Below are 16,098 nucleotides of genomic sequence, written 5' to 3'. Positions count from 1 at the left end.
TCCTTACCATGGGCAGACTGTAAAGATACAACTAGCCCCGCACCCCCTAGTTAGGGTTGTGTGATATTAGCAGTACTTGTTCACTGGGTATTCACTTGCCAGTGATTTTTTTTTGCGGGGGAAGGGGGCGACGTATTCCTGAGTTTGATCCAGGGTGAAAGTGCATCACTTCCACCAGCTAAATGATGTACTTTCTGCAGCATTACCAACCTGTGAAAAGTGCCTTTTAGTTTTGCCCCAAAAAAGGTGAAAAATGTCTGACTTTTTGCCGAATCTCAGGGACCAGTCCTAATATCATATTGGGTTTTGTCTTTAACGTCAATGAGGGTAAGTCGGGCTCAGGATTTTTCTCTAGTTTAGTGACAATCTCCCACCACTCTGCATAATACCTCTTAACCCCTTCATGTGTCTACTGCACCTTTGTGTTTAATTCATGTTGACTATTGTATTAAAAAAGATTTCCAGCCCTACCTGATGGTCTCGGGTTAAGTCTCTACTTTGCTATGGAGAGGTCCAGGTTTGACTCCTAAGACGTGTCTGCACAGCAGATTACTGTGCAGCAAGCCAGGGTGTGACTCTATAGAGCACAGTTTGCTATGCAGTAACAGCATCCCATATGGCCGCTGCTACAATGTGCTGTGGCAGTGTTGACATGGGATGACACTACTGTGTGGCAAACTGGTACACGGTATATTCACACCCGATGTGCTGCATAATGACTTGTCCTGTTGACAGGCCCTTAGTAATGTTACTCAGGGCAGCAAGGAATAGAAGTGTGAACCAATCAACTTGCAAGTGAACAGGATTAAAAAATGAAGTTTGGTACGGATGGAGTACGAGTGTGTCTGAGGAAAGGTAAAGTACTTATTAACCCAGATCCTGCAAACACACCTCAGTGTAACTTTACACGTGTAAGTGTTCCTTCTGAGTGGAAGGGGATGATTCATGTGCATACAACTGTACATATATAAAAGAGTTTGCAGGATTGGGCTATGTTCTGAATCCTGCTAGTAAGGGATCAGCTTTTTGTTTCCCTTATGCCTTACTCTTGCAGTTAGGCAGGCGTAACTTGCCAGCTGTGCTCTAGTTAATGGATAATTGGTTTCCCCGACACTTCCTGTCCTTCTTAGCGCTTTGTGACTTGAATTTATAATTGCAACATTGTATACATGGCTCTGCAGAATCGAAGCCTAAATATACCACTGAGATGTACACAGTACAATCCTCCCTCCAAAAAAAGTAAAACACTCTGTGTCTAAAAGCTATACTTTGAGTCTAGATCAACCAGTAATTATGGACTTGATGCAGGCATCATTGGGTGAGGTTCTATGGTCCGTTTTATGCAGGATGTCAGAACAGATAACCCTAATAGTCCCCTTTCCAAAGTGGAAGGTGTAGAGGGGGAGTGATTGCTGGTCAACACAGCAGTAATTACAAAGATCCCAGAGGCCCCACTCCTGTGTAATCCATCCCTTATGCACATGCTTAACTTTAAGTACCAGGTAAATCCAAGTGAATTCTAAGGCTACTCATGGTACTAAAGTTAAGCATGTGTGTAAGTGTTTGCAGGAGTGGGGCCTTAGGTTGCTGATCCCTCCGTCTGCAGGTTTGGCTATCGTACCCCGTTTTGCTGCTCTCTGCAACCTGCAGTGGAAGGTGCATGTGGCTGAATTAATACCCGCATTCATTTTACAATAGAATTTGGTCTCTGAGGACCTGTTATTAGGCAGAGAAATGTCTCAATTAGCTGAATGTGTCTAATAGCAGAAGGTGGGGTTTTCATATAGCATTGGTATCTAGAAACGCAAAACAAAACAAAAGCAACACCCAAAGCATCTTGCAGAGTATAGGTCTGTAAACTGTATTATCTATGCACTTTAATTGTATTATAATTGTACTTACATTATAAGAATTTTTATAAATTACAGAATAATTATAACCTCATTATATCATATTGAAAACCAAAGAAATTCATAAAAGAACATTATTCATACCTGCTGTCATATCAGGAACTTCAACCCTTGCACTTACAGTTTAATTCCACCCCAGTAGCACACTGACATTTAAACAACAAAATCAGCTTTCAGCCATTTCCATTATCTGGCACAAGGTCTCAGAGCTATGCCAAGTAAACTGATTTTAAAGCCTATAAAATACAGTACACGAACCCTGGTTCCCAGGCACAAGTCTCAGTTAAGCTAATGTCTCTATTAACTTCTTCTGAGTTGCATAGGGCAGGCTCGAGTTATTAATAATTGATATAATGTAGGAGAGAGGTTTTGAACTATTCCTCATTCCAATATATCTTTCTCATAGATGTGTCGAAATATTTAAGGCAACTAAAATTAAATGAGCTCTTAATTATCCTAATGGAATCTTTGCTCATTCATGGTAGGTTGAAGAGATGAACAAAAACAGTTAAATTAAAATTTTCCATTTTGTAGCATTCTAAAAACTGTTGAAACTTCAGCAGCTACGGGGGATTCAGTGATCACCATCACGGTGGGCGGCACCGGGGTGGGAGGATGCTTGGGTTTGGATCATCTCGGTTAACAAGAAGTTGGAGAATTATCAGTCACTTTTTATTGGAGCGGGGAATATGATACCCCCTAATCACCTTCTCCTTGATAGGCACATAGGAGGCCACTACTGTTTCAATGCTTCCCCAGCAGCAGCAGCAGGGTCTGCCCTCCCTTTTCCCACTCTTTCCCCCCACGCCCCCAGACCCTAGACAGTACCCTCACTCACCCCCGGAGCTCTTGGGTTGGATGGGGCCTGGTGCTGAGCACCACGTCGCAGCTCCTGTTCCCAATCTTAAAATTCTACAAAATGTTGCATATTTTATGTCAAAATGACACAATATAATCATGTCAGTTTCAATTATTTTGGTAATTTATTTCAAAATACCTGTCAGCAAGTATGATTCAGAAAATGTTTTTTGACAAATAGATTCCTTACTAGGCATATAATACAGAATGCTGAGCATTGCAACCCCTAACTTTCAGACATGTAGAAAGTCACAGGAACAACGCTGTGATTCACAAAGTCTGAATCAGGCATCTAGGCTCCTATACAGTGAACGGCGAGAGATAGTCGCCTTAGAATGTGATCCATAAAGCCAGCATGCTAGGTGGAAAGCCACCTAAGCTAGCCAATTAGAGATGCCGATGAGAGGGGTATGTTATCCTCTCATGGAGATAGGCACCTAAGTCCATGCTGAAGGAAGGTACCTGTCTCTTCTAGTGATCCACAAACCAGGGGATGATAGGTGCTTCTCTGCCTATGTTGCAGGTGGGATCCAATCCAGTGGGCGTGCTCAGAGGCCACCTAAATGCACAAAGTAGAGGGATGGGGAGGAGGACCTCCATTATAACATTTAGCCTAGTGGTTACAGCACTCACCTGGAACGTGGGAAATCACCAGTTCTGCCTGATATGGGGAAGGGATTTGAACAGAGATCTTCCACCTCCCAGGTGAATACCCTAGCCACTGGGCTATAGAGTCGTTCTCACTTGTTTCCTGGACCAATTAATATTTAATTATTCAATTATTTGATTAAAGTGGAACCACTTCAATAGGTGAGGTTGAGGGAAATCCCATCACACAGTGATTAGGTGTCTACAGGGGTCGATGGTAGCCAGATAGGAGTTTTGTGGATCTCAATAGCATCTAAAACCAGGACTTAAGCACCTAAGTACCTTTGTGGATCCAGGATATAAAGCTTGTCGTTACATAGTTAAGGATAGGCTACTATATTGCTTTCAGTAGATAACATCTTGTGTCACACTCGTTAGAGAAAATAATCATGCATCAGAACTCTAGAAAGTAAGAACATATGTCACTGAAGTTAAATAAGAAAATGAGAAGGCATTTTGTCAAGGTTGGCTTTTAAGTCTAAAGCGCTGTTTTCTAATGTAACCTTGTGTGTGAATTCTCACATGTTCATGGATGTGATCTGAGTCCTTTGTAGGATGGAAATACAGGGAGACAGTTTCAAGTCAATGAAACATTTGTAGTGTGTTTCAGTTAGTTGCCTCGGGGGAGCAAAATAGTACATCCTTATGAATGTGTGGCTTGGACTGTTCTTATTTCAGCAGTAGAAGACTGATATCCTGAATACTCTTATAGGGCTGTATCTCCTGTATGTTTCTAAATCAAATCTTCCTCCCCCTCACTGATGTCCCTACAAATGTGTTCACCCATAAGTGCATCTTGAAAGCCAACCAGCTCTTTAGTGCAAGTTAACTTATGTTCTCATCTCTGTCTTTAAAATATCATGGGCTGTCTTCAGGTGCTGTAAATTGGTATAGCTCCACAGAGTCCAGTAGGGCAACATCAATTTACAGCAGTTGAAGATCGGGCCCTACTTGTGTTTCATGCATTATCACAGGGCTTTGCAGGAAATGAATCCTGCCCTTAATTCAGCAAGCTATGTGTGTAATGGCAGGTGTGCTTTGTTTTGGATCTAAAATAGGACAGCAAACATGTTTTGCCCTACTAGAGAGCTGCATGTGTCCTAAGCTAGCAGACTACACCTCTGCTGGTAGAAAGATACCAGACAATGTAGTAACCTGTCCCCTTTTCTTGTAATATAATGTATTTTGTATGCTGTTGTTGTTATGGGAGTATTTTGTTTGGATTTTTATCATTTTGGAGTGGGGGATATTTTTTTATTTCGTTCAGATTTCCAAATTCCTTCAGATTTCACAGAAGAAACAGGTATCTAGTACATCTTTGACTTGTGCTAATTTTCCTATGTGGTCTCATTCCTTTTTCTGTCTTAGTATTGATTGGAAAATCTCTATTGTACGTGGTAAGTGTAGATTAGCATCAAGTGAATCTGATTGCTTAAAATTGGTGAGTTCCCTCACAGCTTCCTTTGTTTATTCCAAGCTTTTTTCCTTCCTTTTTCTTTCTCTTTAAGTTGCAATCCATTTTTTAATTTTTTTGGCAGATTGCATGGCTAGGATTGCTTTGCTTTCCACTGTAGAGATAACATGGACAAATAGCCAGTGACAGGTGTTGCTAGATCTGTATAATTTGTTCAGAAACATATCAGTTGGTTTTCTGTGCCTTGAGTTATTTATGGTTTTACTCCTAAATTTGATCCCCAGATTGGTTTTTGGGTAGTCTCGAGAGATTTTCTGGTTTTCTGATATGCAATGAGATTCTTTCTGCATAGGTATAAGTGTTCTTGTGGTTTGACTAGTAGGCCAAGATTTTTCAATAAGGAGTTGCTGGGTGCTCGACACTTTTTTGAAAATCTGACCACTTATTTGGGTTCCTAAATATTGATTTAGGAGCCTAACTTCAAGATCAAGATTTTCAAAACTAGGAGTCTAGTGTGCTTTTTATGTTCCTGACGTCTAGATCAGTTGTACCACGATCAATCACAATGCTGCTCTCTGTTGAGCTAAAGGTAAATCTTCCTATGGAGTGCCCACTTGTGCTACACTATTAAGAATCTATAGATCAAGGTTTTCATACAGACTTATTTTCTTTCTGTACATTTGGACAGAATTATCAAAACAATTTCTTCTGTCCTGTGATGTGTTGTGGTGGGGTGCCTCACCTCTAAATATGTGTTTATTTATTTTAACCTGCAGAGGTGAAGTCTGATTTTTCCCCTGCCTCCTTTACCCTCCCCTAACTCACATTAATATTTTATTGTCCCCATGTATGGTAATTCTTAGCATTCAGATAGATATAGAAAGTTATGGCAGCTGTCCCAGATGGTGGAGATATCATAGGCATGAAGGACTTATCGCTCACTGAGAGAGGACTGAGAGTATTTACTTGGGGGTTTAATGTTAGCTTGGTGTGACTAACAAGAAAGGCACGGTTCAAGGTTAGAAATCAAGAGATCCTTCAGCAAGAAAGGAAACTTCTCTGTTCTGAGCTGCACCGTTTGTGAAGTGCCATCTGCTTTACCATTTCTCTTGAAAATGAGCAGTGTCGGTGAAGATGCCGTTCATAATGCCATCATCTTAGCAGCAGCAATAAGAGAGGATCCCAATGACAGTATTATTGTCGATTTCGTAATGACAGTAGAATGCTGCGATTATCAAGTGAGGCTCAGATGTACAACGCCATGACGATGGAGCGCTTCAGTGTATAGCAGCCACTAGTGCACACATCTCCACGTACTTGCCTGATTAAGAATTACGGTAGCACGTTAGCCATGTTCCTTCTGATGGGTTCATTTATTTATTTGAACGAGACCAGCCTTGTGTAAAGTAAAGCAGCTTTTCAAGCTGTGCTTTTAATATCTCACTTGTTTTTCTACATCTGTTTAGCATGTGTAGCAGGATTTGGACAGCACTGCTGTTATGGCTGGATAATTAATCTAAAATGCAGACTCACACTCGGTGGGTCTAATCCTCCTTCTATTAAACTCACTGAGAGTTTTACCATTGATTCGGTGGGAATAGAAGGACAGAATACTCTTAGTTTGCCATAGAGAACACAAACATGAAGATTTGGAGTTATCTAAGTGGGTGGTATTTATGTAGCTTAGGTACTTATGTGACCTTCCCCCAACAAACACATATACACACATTAGCAGAGTATGTGAGTGCCTTACAGTACCTCAGGGACTTACACATGTGCTTCCCACTCGAGCTGATAGGAGTTACATACAAGCAAAAAAAGGAAGGAGTGTGGCCCTTCATGTGGGGACTGTAAGACAATAACTTCTTAATTAGTATACATTTCCACACTTTTAATTTAACAACTTCTAACAAACATTTACTGATAGAGTATGTCAGCCCCAACCTCAAATGAGTTTGAACCCTCACCTCGAAAGGGCCTTCTGCGCTTCCCAGGTATTTCTCTGAACAGCTGATATCATCAATACCCCTAGTCTCTGATGAGCCTCAAACTCTTCGAATAAAGTAAAATGTTTACTGAACAATGACATGAACAAGACTGACATGAACAGTTTGTGGTAAATGTGAAGGCTTACCACATTGCCTCAGTCATTCTGTCCTTGGGAGGAGAACACTGATATAAGGACTGTATGAGAATGCAGAATTTAAGTAACACTGTTTCCATAATTATTGAACATCCTGGTGTTGGTGTTGAAGGACTTTGTCAGGGCCCTGACATACAACGTCTGGTAAGATGATCTATCTTATGATAACTCCTCTCGTCCCAGGGCACTACTCCCTGGATGGACAGTTTCACCTCTCTCTAATTTGGCTGAAGTTCTCCATTGCCATAAAATAGGAACAGTGAAACCCTCCTACTGTGAAATGTCTTTTTCTTGTCTGAAAACTCTCCCATCAATATAAGCAGGGTTTTCTTTATAACAGGGAGAGGGTAAAAGTGCTTTTCTTCCTCATCCCAGTAGCAATAGTAGGAACTCAATTCACTCTTTGTAGATAATATGGCACTGATAGGTTTGTGGGGAAAGAAGACCTTATCTTAATCTGTAGTAGGAAACAGCTGCAGTTATGTTGTTCCATTTCCTTTGCATTCTCTATTGGTAGCCACTGTAGAAATATTAACAGCCTCTCTTCTCCCACGCTCCTTGCTGCTTAGTTGTGCTTTCTTTTTTCTTCCTCCCATTTGCCTCTTCTCTCTGGGAACAGAGGAGGAAAGGGAGGTGAAATACAGCATTCCACACTGAGCTGGTAAGTGGTGATTGCGTCACTTCAAGAAGATTATCAGGATGGCACCAATTTGTAGCAAAGAGAAACTTGGACTCAATGGAGTAACAGTGCACTGAAATGCAATCAAGTGGGGCTTTCATTCCATCTCATTATGAATAGAATTTCAGTACAAGTGACTCGCTCTGTGTATAGCTCCTGCTAGATTTCTTTACTGCCATTACCGTGTCAGAGAGGCTGGGGCAAACAATGTCATTTTCTGTGTAATGTCACTAGCTGGCTGGCTATGTAAATCTAGTTTCATTTCATATTGTTTGTTTCCAAGAGGGGGCTCTCTGTGAACTTAGGAAAGATTCTTCTTTTTCCTGTCAACACATCTCTGATCCTCTTATTGACATTGAACTTGCAGCTTAGGTTTCTGTGGGCTAGTAATGTGTTACAAAACAGCAGACTCACTAAAAAGTTGGGTTTTACCCCTAGAAATTGAACCAGAAGATGCTATTACGAGGTCAGAAATTCACCAGCACAATCTCCACAGCTGCCTCTTACATATCAACAATGCTTTGTGTGTAGAATGTTCTCTACCCTACCAGGCCTAAGGAGGGGACTGCTCTTGCATCTAAAGTACACCTGCTTTGGGATAGGCCCCTGATAATTTTATAGGCCATTGTCAATTACATTTTATAGGCCATTGTCAATTAGGTTTCAGTGGTGTGGGAATGTCTCCCTGGAGAGTGCTAAGAAGGATTGTGCAAGGCTGATGCTGCTATCATTTAGCCTGATTGTCAGATTTACGTCTGGTAGCTTCAAATGACAAATCAACTGCTAGATGTAAAATCTGCATTTTAACAACTGATCATCTTCTAGCATAACACTGCAGTGATATTCTCTGATATTCGCAACCCGTGCGTTGCAGTACAGCATCACTAATGATCTTCAGCAATTATGATTTCAATAATAAAGCACTAACAAATTATCATAACTTTTGAGACATTACAGTAATGCTCTGAAACATTGCCATCTAGTGGCCATTTTTTTAAAAAAAGCAAAGTCATCTTAATATAGTAGTTCTTTCCTCTAACACTATTTAGGGAATACATAACAATAACACTATGCTCACAACATAATTTAATTTAAAATAATGTATAAATGAAGTCTTCTGCCTTTGTTTTACAACCTACAAGAATGAATGATAGTAAACTTCACATGGTTGTTTGCACTGTACTGTTGCCATGTTGGCCCAGGATATATGAGAGACGAGATAGGGGAGGTAATGTCTTTTATTGGACCAACTTCTGTTGGTGGAAAGGACAACCTTTCAGGCTTCACAGAGCTTTTCTTCAGGTTTGGAGAGGGCAACCAGAGTGTCTAAGCTAAATACAAGTTGGGACAGATTGTTAAGCATAAGGGGTTCACATATGCTGTAGGCTATCACTTAAAATGAAGTGGGCAATTAAACGTTAGCAGGCAACAGGGTGTGTTGCAAATTGTTGAAATGGGCCATAAAACTAGTATCTCTGGCTTTTAGTGGCCAGCACAGTTATGCATTTAAGTTCCCAGACTTATCTTATAAATGTGCTGTGCAGGTTTCCTTTGGGGATGAGGACTTAGAGGTCAGGTATGGAGTGATCACTTTGTGAAAGTCTTCACCCATGGATGATGGGGTGCTTTTGTTTTTTTTATCACTTTTCTGTGTGTGAGCTCATTCAAGAGGGTAATGATTGGTTTCACACACATAGCTGTTGTAATAAAATATATTGCCTCATCTATCTTGACTCTCTCAGTAAAGTTTACATACAGTTACTGTGAGGGCATTACAGTAGTTTAGCTCTAGAATGAGTTAAAATAGCTATGCAATATAGTGTGGGGGGTGTCAGAGAGCCCGCTGCTCAGTGGTTTTATCTTAAAACTGATGCAGGCATGCAACTTATGCAGGCACTTATTGTGTAGCAAATGATAAGATTTGTGCCTTTTTTTCTAAAATAAATAAATAAATAAAACCCGTGATGGAACCTTATAGTGAAATAACTCACTACATCTAGAACTCAAACAGAAGTTATGGGCTTGAGGCAGAAATTACAGAGTGAGGTTCTATGACCCGTATTATGCTGGAGGTGAGACTCCCAGTGGTCCCTTCATGCCTTAAAATCTACATATCTATTAACTTCTCCCCTCAAATTGTCAACATAAAGAGTTTTACTATAGCAGGAGAAAGACGAGTAAAATATTCCTGTTCCTTCTCTGTGGATGTGATGCAAGCTGTTTCTACCTCCTGAAAATGCAAGGGATTCTAGCAATTGTGAAGGTGTCAAGAAAACCATATATTTTTTTAATCCCAGCAGGTAGCTGCTGTAATAAGATTGTTATGCATTATATGCTCTCATAATGAGGGGTATATAAGAGATCTGAAAGTTTTTTGCAATGCACTGCAGCAATTCACTCTACTTCATTCTAAGCAGTGTTTCACTATAACTGAATGCTGTATCTGGATTCTACTGGAGATATATACAATACCACCACAGCACAGGGATATTTTTGCTAATGGGGCCCAAGGTGAAACTCTGTAGAGGTGGGGAAAGGGCAATCTAGATAGAAGGCCTTTGGCTGTGGGACATACTTACCAATCTTGAAGATCAGTTTGTCTTACCTTTTTTAGAGCATAATGGAGGACACTTCCTCTCTTGATAAAGTAATCTACAAAACTATCAAATGAGATTTCCCTTTTCTTAAATATATTTTTCTCCTTTGATGATCCTTAAAAATATGTCCTGACATAGTGAGGGGCAGCTAAGGTGGTCCATGTTCGGACCATGATGTTTCTGCTACTATTAATTGTTCTACTGGCACCTAGATTTCATAGTATTTTATGAATTCATGGGTGCACTAGAAATAGATTAGTTCAAATGAAGAGCCTAAATGGAAAAGCAGCCAGTTTGTGGGTAGACAGTTGTAACCAATCATTGCACAGCGCAGTGTGCAACAGAAGGGGAGGGGAAATGTTGGCCAAGAACATTATGGAATTTGCTGTTTTGAGGCTGGTGTTCTGATGAGAGTTTGGTTTCATAAGTGATTTACAGATTGCTGAAAAGATTCAAAAATGTGTCCTATATGGACACTGATACAAATAATTTCATAGAAAAATAATAGCATCTTATATTGTGTTGGAAGCTATTGTTTGGGGGCTGCCTAAAGTGTTATAAATCAGTATAGAAACTTTAGAAGGAATTTGTTTGAGAAAGTATTGAACGTTTGGAAAAATATATTTAAATAAAAACATCTGAGTTAAATATGTCATTCAATCAAGAATGCAAGTGAGTTAAGTTTGACTGGGTTCAAGAGGCCTGACATACGGATGGCTGATTTCAGGCTGTTGAATAGCTATAAATTCCCTGATCTAGAATCTCCAAAAGTCTAATATCACAGAATCAAGGAAAGTTGAAATCTTTCCTTGACTGTGTATGTGGCAAGTATACATCATGGCTTTTTTTGGGTGAGTTAATGTTCAGTTTTTTAAATGAATTTATTTTGTAAATTTAATATAGGTTAATAAGAAGTAATACAAATTACCATAATTCAGTATTAGCTGAACATGGTAAGATGTATTCTTTGTTCTGTACAACATGTAAGGGGTTATATAAACCATTTCCGTTTTTAAGTAATAAAGTAAAAAAAAATATGTTAATGGCAAATTAAGTTTGGAAATACAAATATGCAGGAGATGAAAGTTATAGTTCCAATGTACTAAAATATTAAAGATTTTCCTAATGGAATAACACCGCCCTGTCCTGATCATTCCAAAAATACATTTGAGTGAAATCCTGTCCATTTTGAAGTTAATGGGAGTTTTGCCATCAATTTCATTCATTTGAAATATCTGTTTTGGTGCAAGCAGAGTAGGAAGTCACCATATTCAATAACTTACTAAAGATGTGAGAGTTTGTATTCTCAATCTGTGTTGAACAGTGTGCAAAACAAAATACTATTTTGCTCTCCTCATATCTGTTACGGCAATGGAATTGTTTGTCTGAACAATACCATACTTATGGTTACAATGACATATTATCAGAGCAGCAAGGAGAAGAAGATGAAGACAGACTGTGCATTCCAAATACATATATTCTGTGTATACTGTCTGAATTTGTCCATTATATTAGTGAAATTTATTGTGTGGCTAGAATATAAAGACTATAAACCAAAAAAAAAAAAAAAGGTACAGTTTGAGGATTTTGGGGCAGTTATTTTGAGAGAATTTTTTTCTTTTGCTAATGTCCAGATTAGACAAAAGCAATGCAATAGACCTTATTGTATGGCGATCTTTTATATATCTTTTCCTTTTGTGTGCTTAAAGTTAGTGTTCTATTGGTCAGAATAGTGGCAACATAAAAATTGCTATTTCCTACTTTGTTTACCATGTATATTCTGAGTCATATCTGCTGACTTTAGTAAGAAAAATATTTTTACTACTTCTCTTAGCAATGCGGAACCAATATAGCTGCGAGACAGTGAACTCTGGATTCTATTCTGACTCAGACATTATCATTAGAATTAACTAAATTCCATGAACAGAAATTTTCATTAATGTTGAGACATTAGGCAGAAAGAGCCCAGCTTGACATTCCCAGATTCCAGGTTGAGTTTGTAAGATGGCAATTAAAATACAAACCTAATGCAACGTTGTTAATGGAGGATATTTGTAGCCTATTCTGCCATTCCTTGGCCTAAGTGAGATTTTGTGCCAGGAGTGCCAGATTGGGTCCTCTTTTTGGAAAGACCATAAACATGGAACACTTTAATGTTATCCTGAGAGAGTCATTTTTGCAGGGTATGAACACACTTTAAATCCCATTAATGTTTGTGGAAGATTGACATGTTGTCAATAGATTGAATACAGAATACAAATACTCTGGCTGAAATCATGGTCCCATTGAAGTCAGTGGAGTTTTGCCATTGTCTTCAATGAGACCAGCATTTCATCCTCTTTGCAGTGTCCAGCTACACTGTAGTGTTGGGGTATGTTTAAAGAGTTCCAAAGGTCAGCAAGAGAGCCAGATATGTCTTTATATTTTTCTGTGTACTGGCTGAGTCTCTTTTGTTTGGATCCAATATGATAATCCGCTAGAGATCCTGATGATTTATGGGAGACAAGGCTGCTTGTCACTAAAAAGGAGGCCTGCAATGTGTGTGGTTTTTCCTTGTCAAAGTTGTTACAAATAGGTTGGTGCTCCCTGTTCTTCTACCTGTCTCACTTTTTTCTGTCATCCTCAATGGCAGCAGCTGCTCGAGCAGGAATGTCAACACAAATGTTGCTTGCTATTCTGTCTCTTGTTCCCATTCAGTTTTCTATGCAGCCATGCTGATCTCATTTTCTTTTCTCTTGTGTGGATCTTTTTTGTCGCCCTCTCTGGGCAAATGAAGATGCAACGCAGTGGGGCTCACTTAATGGAGATCCAGACAATGCTGTTTCCTAAACCTGATCATGTTTCTGCATAGCTTGGACTGTTATTTCATTCATACAGGTCCAAATCCTGGGTTTCTTAACCAGTCCTTACTCAGTTAATCTGGAATTCAATACCATGTTGCTTGAAGGATCTAAAATTTTGGCCAAAAGGAAATGGGCTTTTCCAGTGTTTTTTAAGACAAACTTTTTGATGGCATCTCTGGGTATGTTTGTTTGTTTTTTGGTTTTTTTTTTTTTTGGCTGTGTTATTCTCTAGAAAATTATAATTTCTTATAGTTGCCAGCCTCCCTTGTAATTTTCTGCTACCCAACCCTTCTTGCTACCTCCCTCCTTGGAAGCTCACCAATGTCTGTCCTCTTTCCAAGGATGTACTGTAATTGGACTTTATTCATTCAATCAGTTCTAAGCAACTAACCTTGTTTGTGTAAAGGTTTTGTGGCTGTTGTGTGATTGCTAATGACATGTTTTGGCAATGCCTCTAATCTTTGTGAAAATAAAATTTACCATGAAAAAAATATTTTAAAACATACTTTCTTGTTATAGCCAATTGAATTCCAGCTCAGATGTGTACCTTTATTGTTAACACAGGTGATCATCTGTAAGGTGGTGCAGCCTGCATTCCATCTAGCCTACAAAGCAGCTGTTGCATTCCCCTCTCTGCACTTTATGGAGCTCTGTACATTTCTGATGTGTACTGTGGGAGCTGTCCCTATGTTCCTTAGTGAGGATAGGGACTACACAAGATATCCCTTCCACCCCCACATTCACCTTTGTAAGGATCTGTCATAGTCTGGACCACTGGGGTTTTTTGAACCACATTGTAAAATTCTAAGAACATAAGAATGGCCATACTGGGCCAGACCAATCTAGCTCAGTATCCCATTTTCCAGCAGTGGCTGGTGCCAGATGCTTCAGAGGGAGTGAACAGAACAGGACAATTTGTCGAGTGATCTATCCTCTGTTGTCCAGTCCCATCAATAACAGGAATATAAAATTACACAGGTAATTAAACAGAAACTTATAGTAAGAGTATATTTTCCTAACATGCTCTAGGACTTTTCTGTCAGGGAATTGGTTGATGTATAAAGCCATTCACAAATATTTAATTTCTGCATGTTCTTTATGACTTTATTTACTATAGTTTATACCTGGATATTAAGAGACCTAATTAAAATTAATGGGACTTAAATTCTCATTTATGCTAACGTCCATTTACGCTGCTACAGGGATGTTAAGGGGCTTTACTGTAAAATGAGAATCAGGGGTCAGTCATCTTTTTCTTGCAAAATTTAACTCACTCCTCCATGATGTAAATATCTGAAGCATTAGCCTTTGGAAGCAACACTATAGGTCAGAACTCAAAGTTGGAAGACTTGTGTTGTACTTTAGCAATTGAATTGCAATTTAGTGTTGTCCCGAGCTCATGGCTAGTGCATAAGGAGTATGTGGTAAAATGTTACCGAGCAATGCAGATCATTAGCCTGATCAAACCTCATATTAACCACTTCTCTTTCTCCATTCTGTCTTTCTTTTACTGTTTATTTCATTTTCTTTAATTGTTGTCCCCTTTATTTTTCTTGGCCAAATGAAATAAGGAGAAATGTTGGGCCAAAGTTTGCTCTTGGGCAATCCTTCACAACTCCCACTATTTTAGCTCTGAACCTTGCAATCAGATATGGCAGCATGGATTCCATCTTCCATGTGGGATGCTAGCAGATCTGATTGCAGAGTTGGGTCCTTAAATTCAAATGCATCTTAGGGCAAAAATTGGCATATTTGAGTTTTAAATGTGAAGAAGTGCTGATGGTCAGATTGTGATCTCTTTGAGGACTTCCGGGACTATCTAAATAGGGTAGCCTTCACAAGTTTTTAAAGTGCCTATGAGTAGGTCACCATTTGGGGAATATAATTTAACCAATATCAGGGGGATCCAAAACCTTATGGGATTTTGGGTAAGCAGGAGAGTGACATATGATAAAACCACTCTCAGTGACATGGCAGGCCTTTCATTAAACCTGGAGTTGTCTATTGTGCTTGCTAGAACTAGACCTTTCCATGCTGGCCCATATTTTATAAAAATGTACCTTTATTACTGTTCAGTTGATTCAGGCTGTGTGGAAAAATATACAGCAGATTGCACTGTTTAAAAACCTGCTTTAATAGACCCAGTAAGATAACACTTTAAGTTCCAAACCAGTAGATACAAAAGCATAGCAAATGATCCTGGAATTCCTTCACAGATAAATGATACTGGTGATATAGTAAGTTGTTATTATTAGTTTTATGATAAGTATAATTATGGACAATGATCTGCTCTTGAAACTAGCTCTTTCTTTACTGTATGGTGTCTCTTGTTGTACAGAGGAATTTGAAAAGACTCTCCTACAGGCAGCAGAAATATAAGAGGGGAAGGGTTCACGTTCTTTATGAAACAGAAATTCTTAAGACATATGCTAAAATAGGGGGAATGGTTTGATTTTATTTAGAATTGCTGATTGGGGAAAAAATTACACCCCAAAACTAATGGGTTTGCATTTTCTTTTAGGAGCGTCTCCTGATGAGTCTTTTGCCCAGGAACGTTGCCATGGAAATGAAGGAAGACTTCCTGAAGCCACCTGAAAGGATTTTTCACAAGATTTACATTCAGAGGCATGACAATGTTAGGTAGGAGTGACACCAGCTCATGAAATAATGTAAAGCAGATAACATGTAGTGCAAATAGAGTGACACGCAGCGACTTTGAGATCTTACAGCACAAGAAAGCAAGCCCAATGGAGATGCGTTGTGTTGGTTTGCGGGAGGTTGGGATGGCTGAGTGGTAACATGCCTATAGAGACTGTAGATAACAATTTTGAGTTGATAAATAATTTAGAGTAGTTATGCTAGGAGGAACCAAAATTTGTATGACCTAGTAGTCATCCGATACAGTCCATTATATTTGTGGTGGATACAAATATTTATTTTGTGTGATAGTAACAGACTATATTTCCCTACAAACAGGAAGCATTGGTTGTTTGTTTGTGCAATAGC

General features: G+C 39.2%; 1 protein-coding gene across 1 annotated transcript in view; it reads left to right on the top strand.

Annotated features, from left to right (window-relative positions):
- The window catches only part of ADCY1 (adenylate cyclase 1), a 227,861-nt gene that overhangs the window by 89,838 nt on the left and 121,925 nt on the right, over positions 1–16,098 (top strand). The window contains exon 3 of the mRNA XM_084620103.1: positions 15,614–15,732. Within this exon, the coding sequence (XP_084476229.1) occupies positions 15,614–15,732 (119 nt within the window). The remainder of the gene's footprint in view (positions 1–15,613; positions 15,733–16,098) is intronic.

This window comes from Lepidochelys olivacea (genome assembly GCF_965140295.1).
Source record: "Lepidochelys olivacea isolate rLepOli2 genome assembly, chromosome: 2".
Lineage (NCBI taxonomy): Eukaryota > Metazoa > Chordata > Testudines > Cheloniidae > Lepidochelys > Lepidochelys olivacea.
Note: the sequence above shows the minus strand (reverse complement) of the source record. Positions and strands in the feature narration are given on the sequence as shown.